General features: G+C 45.2%; 1 protein-coding gene and 1 pseudogene across 1 annotated transcript; one reads left to right on the forward strand and one right to left on the reverse strand.

Moving 5' to 3' along the window:
• The first annotated feature begins 622 nt into the window (after positions 1-622).
• Positions 623-2,289, forward strand: LOC102522223 (annotated as a pseudogene).
• Positions 2,290-12,693: 10,404 nt separating this feature from the next.
• Positions 12,694-15,928, reverse strand: CCL26 (C-C motif chemokine ligand 26). Its single transcript, XM_032459453.1, has 3 exons — positions 15,856-15,928; positions 15,652-15,766; positions 12,694-12,892 (listed from the first exon to the last, which is right to left on the reverse strand). Exons 1-3 carry the CDS (start codon positions 15,926-15,928, stop codon positions 12,760-12,762), a joined length of 321 nt encoding a protein of 106 aa, XP_032315344.1. The 3' UTR covers positions 12,694-12,759.
• Positions 15,929-16,514: the final 586 nt, after the last annotated feature.

A 16,514-nucleotide genomic window follows, 5' to 3' on the forward strand; every position in this document is an offset into this window, starting at 1 on the left:
AATCAAGAATATGCCACGTATACATTTTCAAAGTTTACCTGGCTTGGATTTTAAATTGTTCACACAGACCAGGATGACTCAGACACAAGAGGACAGTGTAGGGGCCCACATACAGAATTTACAAAGACAGGGATCTGAGTCTGGGCTGATGCTCCACAGCATTTTAGACAAGTTACTTAATGCTCTGTATTTTTTAACCAGCTGTAAACCAGGAGGTGTAATAATATGGCTTTCATTCATTCAGAGGACATTGGTTGAGTTTCTAGTCTAGGTGAGGCACAGGACTAATAAGTTTATAAATTTACTCTTTGGTCATGGGTACACATGTTAAAAAAAAAATCACATCTAACACAGGGAGGCAAGTTCTAGAATAGAGGTAGAGTGCCATGTTTCTCCAGACATTTGGGGGATTAAACAAAAACATTTATACAAATTTATGTCTTAATATGGGCGTATGTATACATAAGAAAAAAGCATAGAGATAGATTTGTATTTAATGAATTTTAAGAATGTCTGTGCTAGGCAGGTTCTCTTACATCAACTGCTTAAGAGTCACGCTGTAAGAAGAAACAACCTCTCTCCTCCCCTCCGCCATCTCCTCGGCAACCGCAAAACAGCAACTATGCGTGAGTGCATCTCCATCCATGTTGGCCAGGCTGGTGTTCAGGTCAGCAAAGCCTGCTGGGAGCTCTACTGCCTGGAACACGGCATCCAGCCCAATGGCCAGATGCCAAGTGACAAGACCACTGGGGGAGGAGACGACTCCTTCAACACTTTCTTCAGTGAGACAGGTGCTGGCAAGCATGTGCCCAGGGCAGTGTTCGTAGACCTGGAACCCACAGTCATTGACTGAAGTTCTCACTGGCACCTACCACCAGCTCTTCCACCCTGAGCAGCTCATCACAGGCAAAGAAGATACTGCCAGTAACTACGCCTGTGGTCACTACACCACTGGCAAGGAGATCATCGACCTCATCTTGGACCAAATTCGGAAACTGGCTGACCAGTGCACAGGTCTTCAGGGCTTCTTGGTTTTCCACAGCCTCGGTGGGGGAACTTGTTCTGGGTTTACCTCCCTGCTGGTGGAATGTCTCTCTGTCAATTATGGCAGGAAGTCCAAGCTGGAGTTCTCCATTTACCCAGCCCCCTAGGTTTCCACAGCTATAGTTGAGCCCTACAACTCCATCCTCACCACCTACACCACGCTGGAGCACTCTGACTGTGCCTTCATGGTAGACAACAAGGCCATCTATGACATATGTCATAGAAACCTCGATATTGAGCGCCCAACCTACACAAACCTGAATAGGCTGATAGGTCAGATTGTATCCTCCATCACCACTTCCCTGAGGTTTGATGGAGCCCTGAATGTCAACTTGACAGAATTCCAAGCCAAGTCTGGTACCCTATCCTCGCATCCACTTCCCTCTGGCCACATATGCCCCTGTCATCTCTGCTGAGAAAGCCTACCATGAACAGCTTTCTGTAGCAGAGATCACCAATGCTTGCTTTGAGCCAGCCAACCAGATGGTGAAATGTGACCCTCGCCATGGTAAATACATGGCTTGCTGCCTGTTGTACCATGGTGACGTGGTCCCCAAAGATGTCATTGCTGCCATTGCCACCATCAAGACCAAGCGTACTATCCAGTTTGTGGACTGGTGACCCACTGGCTTCAAAGTTGGCATTAATTACCAGCCTCCCACTGTGGTACCTGGTGGAGACCTGGCCAAAGTACAGCGAGCTGTATGCATGCTGAGCAACACCACCGCCAGTGCTGAGGCCTGGGCTCGCCTGGACCACGAGTCTGACCTGATGTGTGCCAAGCGTGCCTTTGTTCACTGGTACGTGGGTGAGGGCATGGAGGAAGGAGAGTTTTCTGAGGCCCGTGAGGACACGGCTGCCCTTGAGAAGAATTATGAGGAGGTTGGTGTAGATTCTATTGAAGGAGAGGAAGAGGAAGGAGGAGAGGAACACTCAAGTTAAAATGTCACAAAAGTGCTGCTTTTACAGGGAAGCTTATTCTGTTCTAAACATTGAAAAGTTGTGGTCTGATCAGTTAATTTGTATGTAGCAGTGTATACTCTCATTATACAATTACTGACAGATGCTTTAAAACACAACGCTTTGTTACAGGCCCAAGCTATCCATTTCTCTGATGGATTTGAATAAAGTATTCCCTGTCTTAAATGGAAAAAAAAAAAAGAATGTCTGTGATAAATTGTCACATGGAAGAGGAACAAGCTGCAAAGCAGTGTACAGAGAATGATTTTACTTTGGTAGAAATAAGCAAACAAAATTTGCGTAGAGCTGTATATGTTTTTGAATGTGAATGAACACAGAAAAGGGTGTGAAGAGATATACTCCAGGCTGCTAATACTTGTCACAAGATGGAGATAGGGTTTTATAGAGATAGAGATTATTGCTTTTATGGATCTTTTAATTAAAAAAATAAAATTAAGAAAATTTGAAAGTAATAGTTGATAAACACAGAAATAGCGAAACACACTCCAAGAAGTGCTTTTTATATTAAAACAAAACAGAACAAAACAAACAAAACAAAACAAAACCAGACTCTCAACTTATTACTAGCTGGTGCACCGTGGGAGCTCCAAGACCAAAAGCCTCCCTTAGTTATATGGGAATGACTTACACTTTGTTAGCTAAAGGCTTTGCCAGATCTTGAAATGCTCATGCCAATACTCAGAGTGGTGTGTGTGTGTGTGTGTGTGTGTGTGTGTGTGTGTGTGTGTGGAGTGGGGGTAGGCAGTCAGGGGACATGGAGAGAATGGTAGTGACCAGTAAGAGGGTGGCAGAGACCTGCCAGCCAGCCAGGAATGGTCTGGGGTGCCCCACATGTGACCAAACCAGGTAAGCTGGAATGGGGCACCTATCCTGGCTGAATCAGGAGCTAAGGCAGAACCTGAAACTGGAGCTGGGAGCTGTATCAAGTCAGGAAACAGGGAAAGAGGAACTAAGCCAAACCGGGAACCCAAGCCAAAGCCAGACAAGCAGTCTGTAAACCAGGAGTGGGGAGACAGCACTGAATTGACCCCAGTGATGGACCGTGGTCAGGTATCTGCAGGGCAAGTTGATCTCCTCCTGCACCAGAAAAATAGTGCCATTGACCAAGAGAAGGAATACTTTCAGGGAAAGATAATGAGTTCACTTGTGGGCACGCTGAGGTTCAAATGGCACGGATTCAAAAACAATATGGATCACGTGAAACAGATATAGAGAAAAGAGCATGAGCTTTGAGATTAGACACATCTGGGTTTTAATCTTCCTTCCTTGCCTGTTTTTTTTCCCAGTTAAACATTTAATGAGTAATTACTATCTATGTCCGGAGATGTAGCAATGACCACAGAAGATACCATCCTTGTCCTTATGAAGCACATAATCAGAAGCTATTTTCAGGATCTGATGTATAATTTACAATTGTGTCAGTTTCCATAAGTCAAGAAATGTTGGCTGAGTGCCTGCTATATGCTAGTCTACAGTGCATACATATACACATGGGAAAAGGCTACTCTACCTTAGAGCTTTGGTGGAAAGAAAGAACGAATGAACAAATGGAAGGAAGGAAGGAATAGAGAAGAAATAGAGGAAGGGGAAGAAATAGAGAAAGACAGAAAGAGAGAGGGACAGTGGAAGGAAGAAGAAAGAAGGAAAGAGTTAATAGTTCTGGGATTCAGACACAAGGGAATTTACAGGAAGGCTATCTGGCAGGACTAGTTACATAATTTGGAGAGGCCAGTGCAAAATGGAAACGTAGGATCCCTTGTTAAAACAGTGTCAAGAATTTCAAGACAACAACAGCAGAGCATTAAACCAAGCATGGGACCCTTCCAAGTGCAAGACCTTGTATAACTGCACACACAGGTCATTCGCCCATGGAGCAAAGCCAGCTATGGGGGCGGGGCAGGCAGGAGAATGAGGCTTGTAAATGGAAGAGCTGTGGCAGCTCCAGAGGGCTCAACAGTGAGTTCAAAATATGTTCACAAAATCTTTAATCCACCCTCTATGGGGTGGAGTATAATTCTCTTCCATTTGAATGTGGGCTGGACATAGTGACTAGCTTCTAACGAATAAAATAAAGCAGAAGTGACAGTGTGTGACTTTGCAGAGTAGGTGGGAAAGGCACTGCAGCTCACTGCAGGGGATGCTAGGCTTCCATGTCATGGAGATGCTCTGGCAGCCCAGAGAGAGGCCCACAAAGCAAGAAACTAAGGAATCCTGCCAACAGTCATCTTGGGAGCCCATCCTGCAGCCACGTTCAAACTTTCAGATGATTGCAGCCCCTGGGGGCATGTTAAATGAAACCATGAGAAACCCTAAGCAGGAAACACCGAGCTAAACTATGCTCAAACCCCTGACTATGAGATAGCAAATATTTACTGTTTCAGTCCCTACGTTTTGGGGCAGTTTGTTACACAGTAGTAGATAAGCAATACAGTGCAGAAGCTGGAGCCACATGAGAGGTCTTATAGCAGAAATTGTCCAATGGATCCATCCATTCCTCCTTCAAGCACTTGCTCAAGATTCAAAATCTTGGGTGAGAGTATCTGAGCTTAGGTCTGGCTGAGCAGGACAGTGAGAGGAAGGACGGTATCTCTTCAGCAACTTCCTGCCTTAATGGGCAGGGACTTGGGTTTACTTTCCCTCCGAGGCTGTCTGCATTGGGAGAGGAGTGCTGTTGGGAAGAGAAAAGGGCCGAGGTGCAACAGGTGTCTGCTACTTCTACTTAGGGAACCCAGATTCATGACACCTGAAAGAGGAACTCATAATAAAAGTGGCCAGTGAGCAGCAAGGGAGAGCTCCTTGCTTTCATGACGGCTGTGGGGTGGGAGGTTCTGTCTTCTTTAAAGGAATTTCAAGCCTTGGTAGCAGACAAGGAAGGAGATGTTGGGTCTGGGAACCTTCCCAGCATCAGTGCATCAGGGAGCTGGTCATTTCTTCCTCAATAGTGAGCTCGTGCAGCTGGGGAAAGCACAGACTTTGGGATCAGCTGACCTGGGGACAAGAGCCAGATTCACTTATGTACTAATGTGCTAATCACTTAACCTCTTTGACCCTCCACTTCCCCATCTGTAAAATCAGAATTTAACTAATTCCTACCTCAGTGAACTGTTAGATCCAAGGAAATAATGCTGTACTTATCTTAATTACCTTTCTTATTTTTCCTTCAAAAATTTTAATCGTTATGAAAGTTGTATAGAGCTTTAAAATATCTAATTGTAGTTTCTGTAAGGCTAATAAACCAAAACACCCAGCCTCCTCCACTACCACGCTTTCCCTCCTCTCCTCTACCTCCCCTCCTCCCATCCCTCTCCCACCTTCCCTCCTCCTCTATCCTCTCTCTCACTTCTCAGAGGCAGCCACTTTCAATTCTGTGTTCACCCAATCCCAGCCCCCCATTCCCAAGTTCATACCCTTGACCTTATAGCTGTCAGCCACTCAATTCTGTGCTGTCCTCTCACTGGCCATCACTTCTTATCTTTCCACCTTCCTCGTCTAGAATGCAACTCCAGTTCACTGGGGCTGGCAGTCCTTAGAGTCTACCACCTTTTTATCTCTGCCCCCCATCCCCCCACACCCAACCCCCCATTTCTTAGTAAGAGCCAAGGTCTTGACAATAAGCCACAAGATCCTACATGCTTTGTCGCCATTATCTCTCTTATGTCACCTGCTAGTCTTCTTCGCTTCATTCACTTCTCATTCATTACACTGTCTCCTCTAACAAAGCCAAGCACACTTCTACCTCAGGCCCTTTGCACTTGCTACTACCATTCCCTGGAACATTCTTCCTTCAGATACCTGCAGGGCTCATGTCCCCACCTCTTATAAGTCTTTGCTCAGAGGTCACCTTCTCAATGAGGCTTTCCCTGACCATCTCCCACTCCTTCTATTTCTTTCAAAACTCTTTGCCTTCTAACACACTGTCTCGTTTACTGATTTATTATGTGTATTGCTGATCACCTAGCTGCTCTCCTCATCCATATGTGAGGCCAGAGGTTTTTCTCATTCATGGCTGTATCCTCGGCTTCCAGAAGAGCGCTTTGAAAATCATACATGCTCAATAAATATTTATTTAATGAATGAACAGCATATTAGCCCCTGAGGGGACTGTGAGATCTTCTTCTCCAACTTTCTCATTGTAGCAATAATAAAGCCAGCAGACGCCAGGGCAGCAGCTGCCGTAGTTAACCACTTACCCTAGATCAGGCCCTGTGCTTGCAGCTTTTAATGCGTTAACCTCATTTAGACCTCAGGGCAACGCTGTGAGCTTAGCATCACCACAATCTCCACTTTACTGGTAAGGAAATCGGGGTTAATGGAGGGTTCAGGTTCCGGAACTTATCTCAGATCCCCCAATTGATAAGTGGTGGTGCTGGGACCTGAGCCCAGGCAACCCGAGCCAAGCCACCTGCTCTGCAACCTGCAATGTGCAGATCACGTGTGGAACGTCCAGGACTGAGAAACCGGTTTCACACATGGGAGAGATTATTGCGTGGGACGCTGGGGCCCAGCAACCTGCTTGGTGCAGAGAATCCCTTAATCAAGCACCTTGAATTTGCTGGGGTCGCTGGATACGGTGAGGAGGAGGGAGTGGACGGGCAGGCGGGTGAGTGGTGCCTACCAGCCTGCGCCCTCTCCACTCTAACGCACTCGATGGAAGCCCAAAGGCCCCAGGAGAGCCTTAATGGACCCGCAGAGCCACAGCTTCAGCTGAAAACACTGGATTAATAATGGAGGAGGCAAGGTCATTAACAACCAGAGCAAGGAAATAGAGAAAAGAAAAATTGTGATTGGCTCCTAAGGATTCAATCCCGTTCCAGCCAATCCTTGGCTCCTATCTCTCCATCTGCAGCTTCTTTTTTTTTCTGATTCAGGGCCCCAGTGTCTACCCAGCCCCTAATCCATCAATATGTCTGGGTTTCTCATCTGCCAAGAATCCACTTCACCTGGGTTCCATGTCCCCCAGCTTTCATCCCACCTGAGAGCACACTGGAATTTGGGCGTGGGGCTCAGCAAGGAGTCCCTGAAGGGCAGGAGCCAAGTTTATTTAGAAAAAGCTTTCCAGTGTCCAGTGAGAGCCACTGCAGGTGGAGTTCTGGCCTTTTTTTTTTTTTTCCCCTTCCTTTATCCAGTACGTTGGTATTCAGAATTTACTATGTGTCAGACGTTAGCCCAGGCACTACATCAGAGATGTATTAAATAATTCATAGGAGCAGCATATTAGAAGCAGACAATTTTAGAATAGAATCAAAGCCCGTGAGCCCTGGAGAGGACCCAAACGGGAATAGCTGTCTCTGGATTTCAGCCGTGGGTGACTTTGGAGTTCCTCTGTCCCCATCCCTCTTGCCTGCCTGCTTGGGGTCCTCAGCATTTCTCCTCTACAGCATTCTCTCTACCTTAAAAAAAAAAACACACAAAACTGTTTTTCATTGTGGTAGAATATTAACATGAAATTTATCACTTTAACCATTTTTAAGTGTACAATTCAGTGGTACTAAGTACATTCAGTGTCAGGCAACCACCACCACCATCCATTTCCAGAACTTTCCCATCAAGCAAAACAGAAACGCTGTACCCATTAAATAATAGCTCTCCCCTCCTCCCTCCCTCCTGGCCCACAGTGACCTCTCTTCTACTTTCTGTCTCTATGAGTTTGCCTCTTCCAGGGACCTTATCTAAGTGTCCTTTTGTGCCTGTCTTCTTTCATTTGGTATATGTTCTTAAGGTTCAACCAGGTCGCTGTGTGTATCAGTGTGTGTCTTTTTTAATGAATGGGAAGAACCAGGTGCAGCATGGACAAGGATGTTTGTTACTGCAATTGCCTCACCCTTACCAAACCCTGCCCATCTTTCTGGACCCAGCCCCAGCCTCCTTCATGAAGCCTTGCACAGCTAGGTCTGCACATGTTGATTTCTCTTTTAGCATCTATTCCAACCTTCCTATTTTTATAAATGAAGAAACTGAGGCCCAAGGAGATTGTGTCTCCAGTCAAACTCACACAGGTCCATGATCTTGTGTGGGGTCTTAATTGCTTTGTGTGCATTTCATTGCTCCCCTCCCTGCCCCAGACCCCCAACCCCTGAACTGTACCCTCTGAAAATTGAGTTCAGTCTTCCTTTTCTCATATCTCTCCTCTGCCCTTCTCCCACAGTGCCTGTGTGTGACCCTGGACCTCAGATAGATCCTCAGTAAAGACTCAGAGAAGGAATTTCTCTGCAAATCAGTTTCTTATAAGCGGAGAGGGAACAAGAATTCTCAAAAGATGGTAGGAAACAGTTGCCACCTGCTGGTATGACTGTGGAACTACAGACAAAAATTCTTCTTGCTGGTAGATCCATCAACATGCGTTTCATCTTGCAGGCTTTCGTGCTTTGCCCTCTTCCTATACACATATCACTCTGACCTGAGCCTGGGCAAAGGGTGTCTGGCAACATCCGCAGCGTAGTCCATAAATATTTGCTGAGTCCTTCATTTCTGCAAAGATATTTAGACTTAATCTCTGACCTCAAGGAGCCTGCAGTCTGGTAGAGAGCTAAGAGCATCAAGAAATATATTACAATTGTAAATGTGTACCTTAGATGGGGAATGAAGTCTGCCAGAGTCCTTCAGAGGCAGTAGATGGACGCTGCTGTTTGGGAGTGTGGAGGAAATGACAGACGTCATGGAAAACATGACCTCGACATTCTCATCAAATGGAAGAAGCATTTTGTCATTTGGGATCTAGTTTGGCAAAAAGAATTTTGGCAGGGAGAGACTGGGAATGGACAGGGGCTGTTCTGGTAGAGGAAACCTCATGCAGGAGATGGAAGGAAATGACCACTTGAAGGCCTGAAGTGAGCTTTCAGTAAAATAATCGCCTCACATTATTCAGGAAAGCACAGAATGGCCCAGCGTGTTCAGTCGGGTGAGTGGGCTGGAAAAGTAGGCTGGAGCCTGGTCCAGCGAAGCTGATGTTGTCAGTGCCCCTCTCATAAGCCCTCTGGCCTTACCATTGTATGCCAGCCTGCCAGTATCTGCATCTCTTTGATGCAGGTGGACCAGTCTGCCCTCATGCAGGTAGGAAGTGCATTCCTCCTTTCCCCAGGATCTGTTAGCCCATGACTAACTAGAATTGGTATATAAATATCCCTGCTCCCTTGCCCCTTGGGTCAGGTTAACTCTGAGACGTATGTTTCACCGTCATTTCCCAGAAGTCCCCAACAGGATTAAGTTCAATTGCCCACAATTGTAACTTGTCTAATAACACATCCTTATTCACCGTCTTCCCTTTCCTGTCTCACTTCCCTGTTTCCTACTGATGTCTCCTGGTATCACTTCCAAAATATATTATAGACACTCAAATTTTTTTATCTCAAGAGCTGTTTCTGGGGAAACTCAATCTAAAACATCATGGAAGACCTGGGATCCTGAATTAAGAAGATTGGACCTGGAGCAATAAATGCTTCCTGAACGCCAAATCATAATATGAATGTTAGGTTATTTTGACAATCCTTATCTCATTGCACTGTACGAATTGCACTGTGATTACTTGTTGGCATGCTGGTTCTCCCATTAGACCTTGAACATTATTCGCAGATAGTGTCTTATAAACTGCCATCCTCTCCGCATTCTCTCTTGTGACTGTGGGGGAATCTCCCAGCCAGCCTGCATCTAGCTGGGTACATATTGCTACACAGTGATCCAAGAATGCACACATCCCAATCTCTGCCCTCACTTTGAAGATCTAACCCAGCCCAGTGAAATGCCAAATTTCTGCACCTACTATTGGTCACAAATTTCCAAGATTTCTTCTTTTATCATCTCCTTTCTGTCTAAAGAACTTCCTTTAGCCATCCTTTGAAGGCAGGGAGCCAGGACTTTCACCCCCACCAGCAGTAATAAGGTATCTCTTCCTAGTATAAATGGATTACATGTACCAGTCAAAAGGCAAAGGTTGGCAGAATAGATTTTTTTTAATGATCAAACTATATGCTGTCTGTCTATAAGAAACTCACTTGAAATATGATATAGGTAGATTAAAAGCAAAAGGATGGGAAAAAAGATACAGAAAACAACTATTAATCAAAAGGAAGCAGGCCAGGCTATATTAATATCAGATAAAGTAGACTTCAGAGCAAAAAATTTACCAGGGACAGAGAGAGACGTTACTTAATAAACAAAGAGCTCAATCCATCAAGAAGGCATAGCCTCTTAAACAGCAGAGCTGCAGAATGTATGCACCAAACAGCAGAGTTGCAAAATATGTGAAGTAAAAACTGATAGATAGAAATGAAAAGAGAAACAGTCAAATCCAGAGTTATACTTGGGGATCTCAACATCCCTCTATCAACAACTGATAGAACAACTCTACAGAAACGTGGCAAAGATACAGAAGAATCCAGCATCATCATCAACCAATAGGATCTGACTGACATTTACAAAAGGCTCCACCCACCCATCGACAGTGGAATACACATTTCTCTCAAGTGCCTGAGAAACACATATCAAGGTAGACTACATATTCTGAGCCATAAAACAAACCTCAAATTGAAAAGAGTTGACATCATACAGAGTGTGTCCTTGTACTAGGCAATAGTTTCTTGATACTAAAAGCACAAGCAATCAAAGAAAAAAGAGATAAATTGGACTTTATAAAAATAAAAACTTTTGTGCATCCAATGGGCACTCACAAGAAAGTCAAAAGACAACCCACGGAGTAGGAGAAAAATATTTGCAGATCATATATCTAATAAGGGTCTAGTATGTAGAATATATAAAGACCCCTTACAATTCAACCATGAAAAGGCCAAGTTGAAGGATTTGAATAGACATTTCACCAAAGAAGACATACAACTGGCCAAAAAGTGCATGAAAAAATGCTCAATATCATTAGTCATAAGGGACACATAAATCAAAACCACGATGAGTGCAGGTAGGTAGGTAGGTAAATCAATCAACCAACAAACCTTGACCTAAAGCTCACACCTTATACAAAAATTAACCCAAAATTCAGCCTAAATTTAAATGTAAATGGAAAACGAGAAAACTTTAAGGAGAAAACAGAAAAAAATGTTTGGGACTTAGGGCTTGGTGCTGAGTTCTTAGGGATAACACCAAAATCATGCACCATGAAAGAAGAAAATCAATAACTTAGACTTCATCAAGGTTAAATCTTTTGCTCTGTGAAAAACCCTGTTAAGGAGATGAAAAGGCAAACTACAGACTGAGAAAAAATATTTGCAAACCACATATCTGACAAAGACCTCATATCCAGAATTTATCTGATAAAGGACTCATATCAAAACTCGGCAGTGAAAACAAATGATCTAACTAGGAAATGGACCAAAAATGTAAGAGACATTTCACCAAAGGGGATGTATGAGTGACAGATAAACACAAGAAAAGACATTGCCGATTAATAGCCATTAAGGAAATGAAAATTAAGATCATAATGAAATGTCACTACACACCCATGAGAACAGCTAAAATAAAAAATAGTGGTGATACCAAATGTGAGCAAAGATGCACAGAAAACTGGATCCTTCATACAGTTTATTGGTGGGAATGTAAAATGACACAGTCCCTCTGGAAAAAAGCTTAGCAGTTTCTTTCAAAAACTAAACATACATTTATTCTATGTAGTTGCATTCCTGGATGTTTATTTCAGAGAAATGAAAACCTATATCCACACAAAAACCTATATGTACATGATTGTTCTTAGCAGTTTTATTTGTAATAGCCCCAAGCTGAAAACCTACAAGAGGGTAATGGTTAAATAAACTACAGTACATCAGAACCATGGAATGTTATTTATCAGTGAAAAAGAATGAACTATTGAAACATGCAACAACGTGGGGGTATCTCAGGGGCATTATGTGAAGGTAAAAAAAGCCAGTCTCAAAAGGTCACATACTATGTGATTCCTTTGATAGAACATTCTCTAAAAGACAAAATTATAGAGAAGGAGAGCAGATTACTAGTTGCTAGGGGTTGAGGATGGAAGGTTGCTAGGGAGGGAAGACAAGATTGTAGAGATAACACTGGTCACATCTTTGTGGTGACAGAGTAGTTCTGTATCTTGGTTGTAATGGTGAGTCCACAAATCTACACATGTGGGAAAATGACAGAATGATACAGACACTTTATACCGATGTCAGTTTCCTGGTTTTGATGTTGTATTGTAAGTATGTAAGATGGGACTATTGGGGAAACTGGGTAAAAGGTACACCTGGCCTCTCTATATTATTTTCCTGTGAATGTCTAATTATTTTTAAAAGTTCTTTAGGTTATATACATAGGCATCCTAGCGTCAGTAGGTAGATAATATTCATGTTTATTAATTAATACCTTATGAGAAGACATTGCCAAATATAGATGCATTTCACCTACCCAGCACCAATAGGCTATGAGTGGCTGTACAGAATTTAATTTTCTATATAACATAAGACTTCTCTCTCTAAATAACGTTAAAACATTTCATGGGCATTTTGCCTAAATATATTAACATTGTCCTTGTGTTTTTCCACAAAAAGAAAAACAAAAGGCAGAAATCAATAGCAGAATCAGTCAGCTGCAAATATTGACTCTTTTATTTTCTTGGAAGAAAACTCGGGTTTTATCAAAGGTTTATGAGCAAATCAAAACTTTACTGAAAAAAAAAGGCTCTGGTGGGAAACAGCCTCTCCTCCCCAGCGGACGCATGGAGCATTCTGTTGGATAAATTGTTCAGACTCCACCAAGGGAGGCAGAGCCAAGAGCAGATCAGGATCCGGGCATTTGGGGCTGAAAATTCAGCAGCCGCTCCTGTTGCTGGGCTCTCAGTAAGGAAACATATCTTTGCACCCACGTTTTGTTCGGTTTTGCACAGACTTTCTGGCCTCTTTTGGTGGTGAATCTGTGGAAAAGAGATGCTGGTGGTCAACACTGAGAACTTGTGCCTCCTGGAAGGGATGGAAAGGGAGGGGCAGCCCCTGAGTTCATCTTCTCGCTTTGCTGCACCCCTGTTCCCTCCTCAGACCCTGCCCCCCCCCACCTGCTTTCCACTGGAAACCGCACGGCCAGGCCCACCTTCCCAGGAAACATGTTCCCCCAGCTCTAGCCTGAAGCAGGTAACCTGTACCGTTCGTTTGAATACAACAGCTTTACTGAGATATCATCCACACACCGTGTAATTCGCCCACTCAGAGTGTGTAATTATAATTCAGTGGTTTCGGTGTCTCCCGTAGTTGATGCCATCAGCACCACTATCAGTTTTAGACAAAGGAACCTCAGAGGCACTGCGCCACTTCATGTTCATCACATTATCATGCGTGCTTTGCTACGGCTGCTCCTGTGGTTACGGCTCCTGCATTGCCTACCACACCGTGAGCTCAGTGAGACTGGGGGTTATTGTTGACACCTCTGAATCCCTTCTAGCCTTGTGCCTGCTGACGGCACTTGGAAGTGGCGAGAGCCTAGGTCGGGGGTGCCGACAGTGGCCAGCAGTACCTCCCGGGGCTCTCAGGCAAGTCCGGGACACACAGGAGAGAAGCGCCGAAAGAATGGGAGAACAAGAGGGAGGAAGGGCTTCGGGGATGTTCGAACATTCACTTGATGTTGCTATCATTGAGAGGTGGGGTCTGTGTCCCCTCCCCACGGACTTGGGCTAGTCTTAGGGACCAGTCGACCAATAGAGTGTGGCAGAAGGAATGTCATGTGACTTTGTAGCTGAGTCATGGAAGATTGAAGAACTTCTGCCTGGTTCACTGAGTACCTAGCCAGGAGCTCTGGACCTCCTTATAAGGAGTCCTACCACCCCCCAGGCCATCTTGCTGTGAGGAAGCCCGAACTAGCCCGACAGAGAAGTCACACAGAGAGGCCCTGGGCGGGGGGGAGAGAGGCCTCCAGGCCCCAGCCGTTCTGGCTCCAGCACCATCTGTCTACAGCCACACAAAAGACGCCAAGCCAGAACCTTCCGGCCAAGCCCTGCTGGAATCCCAGACCCCTGCAAACCAGGAGAGGTAACAAAGTGATTTTTGTTGGATTAAGCGGCTAAGCTTTGGGTGATTCATTATGCAGCGACAGATAATTGATACAAGCCTTTCACCTTCCTCTTATAAATGAGGAAACTTGACTTGCCCAAGGTCACACATCTTATAAGTGATGAAGCCACTGCTTTGAGCCCAGCTCGGGGCCCTTTGCAGGCTGTTGGTTAAGGGTTGATGTCTTGAAAACTCCAGAAAGCCAACCAAGACACAAAGGAGAAGACCCAGGGCGTCCTGAGCCCCTGAGCACCCCCTCCGTATCTAGGCACTGGAGTGCCTCTTTCCCGCCTCAGCTGTCTCGAAATGCAACATTCAGGGCTGTCCCTGAAGCCCCTTCTCTCTCTTTCTGCACCATTCTCTCACGCTCAGGAGCCCCATGTCCTCGGAGCAGGGACAGCCCCTGACTGTGTATTTGCACTTAAAAATACATCCATTTGATGAACGTTTACTGGGTGCGGGCACAGCATGAAACGCTTTGCATATCCTGACCTCATTTAGTCCTGCGGGGACACTTCCAGCTGTGTATCCTCTCTCCTGCTCCTGACGAGGCTGCCATGACCTGGCTCCCTTCCACCTGCCTGCCTTGCCAGTAACATGTTCATCCTCTTCTCATCTACCTGCTGCTCCCTCTGCCTGGCACATCCCCTCTCCTGCCTGCCTCCTTCACCGGGCCACGCCCACTTATCCTGGGGCCGGGCTCAGTGTAAATGTCACCACCTCCAGGAAGCCCTCCTGACACTAAGTTAGGTCCTCCTGTGACCTGATTAGGGTGGCAGAATATGCTGCCCCCAAATATACTACTTTGGCATAAAGATTCTTTTGCACTAAAGACACTAAAAACAAACAAATCCCCAGCAGGAGCAAGAAGGGTGTTCTGACCTCCCCTTGTCTTCCTGAAAGCGGGAGCTAGAACTCCTATGTGAAAAATGTCCTTGCACCCAGGGAAAGAAATAGTCTTCACGTTTGAGACAGAGAATCAAGACCAGGAGTATTCAGTACAAACAGACCCTGTTATGATAACTCTTACCATCCTTTGGCTTTCCCCACCCCTGTGTGTTTTAATTACTTTCCCACAGTTCCCTCTTTGTTCAAAAGCATGGTTTTGTATAAAAAGCACGTAGGTTTTGCCACTCTGTGGGTCTTCGTCTTGCTACAGGGGCTCCTGTGTTCGTATAAAAATCTGAATGCTTTTCTCCTGTTCATTTGTCTTATGTCCATTTAATTCTCAGGCCCTGCCAGAGCCCCTAAGAGGGTAGAAAGTTTTGCCTTCCTTACAATGACACATGCCCTCCTGTTCTCTCCTGCTGTCTTTTTAAGCACTCATGGCAATTGTGATCATCTATTTCGTGCAAATGTCTTTTAATGCCCCCTTTCTTATGCTAGACGTAAGGTCTAGAAGGGCTGTTTATTCTCTCTTTTATACGCAGCACTTAACACAGTGTCTGGCACATGGTGTGGAAGTGAGGAAACCAAGTTCAGGGTCACACTTGTTAGTGGCCGGGGCAGGGTGACCACCTAAGTCACCAGGTTCCCATCCTGAGGCTTACCCTGGCACTGTGGGGGTCTGCTTGGCACCCACCCAATCATGTGACTGGTAAGGACCCTAAAAACCCAAAGAAGAAATACTCACATCACAGCCTGCTGGGAGCAGCTATTCTGGGTGAATTCGTAGGTACTCACCCACCTCCAGGGAAGGATCTTTTGGCCGTACTGGAAGCAGCAGAACTTGGCCACATCACCAGCACCTAAAAAACCAGGGAGAGGAAGGAACTTGGAGATGTCCCTTTGCTTCCATCCCTAGTCAGCCCGGGAAGGAAGCGGGGCATCTCCGTACGTATGGCAGCTCCGAGATGGACGCTCAGGATAAAAATCAGGAAAAGAGGAGGAGCTGCAGGGAAGCTCTTCATGATGCTGCAAGCTGGGTCCTTCACAGCCTCCTCCCTAACTCCTGTTTCAACCTGATCTTCTTTTATGGGTATGAGCAATCTCTGAAGACAATTCTGGAGAATTTTGTAATTAAACACAAAAGCAAACCTTTTGACCCTACAATGGGGGAGCAACCTGATATCCATGAAAAGAAGGCTGGAAAGTGAGGAAATGTTATCTGGGGAAAGGGGAGATGCCAGTGCACCCACGGGAGATTCCCAGCCAGTGCCATGACCTGAGTCAACAGCTATTTGAAAAGTAAGGCAGAGGAAATGAAATAAGAATTCCAGTGAATTGACTTCAATTACTTTGTGACACAATCGGTCGTCCTAGATAGATTTCTGGCTCTCGGCCAAAGCTTTCTTGGTTTTCTAAATATTGTGTATTTCTTGCTGAGGTCTGGACAGTCTCAGGACAGGAGCATATGGCAGCCTGACCACACAATGGATGCTCACAAGTGATACTCCAGGTATATGCCCTTCCTATGGTCTCACATCAGCTGACACGGGGTGCCAGGGCTGCCTGGAGACACTTAGATGTATCTTATCCAGTTTAGAGAGTCAAACC

Source organism: Camelus ferus, chromosome 18 (genome assembly GCF_009834535.1).
Source record: "Camelus ferus isolate YT-003-E chromosome 18, BCGSAC_Cfer_1.0, whole genome shotgun sequence".
NCBI classification, from domain to species: domain Eukaryota; kingdom Metazoa; phylum Chordata; class Mammalia; order Artiodactyla; family Camelidae; genus Camelus; species Camelus ferus.

Excerpts from the sequence above, each read along its gene's own strand:
- CCL26 (XM_032459453.1), bottom strand. The coding sequence starts at position 15,928 with ATGAAGAGCTTCCCTGCAGCTCCTCCTCTTTTCCTGATTTTTATCCTG. Across the intron at positions 15,767-15,855 it reads CCATCTCGGAGCTGCCATAC|GTGCTGGTGATGTGGCCAAG; the intron begins GTACGGAGATGC and ends CTGGTTTTTTAG. Across the intron at positions 12,893-15,651 it reads TGCTCCCAGCAGGCTGTGAT|ATTCACCACCAAAAGAGGCC; the intron begins GTGAGTATTTCT and ends TCTTTTCCACAG.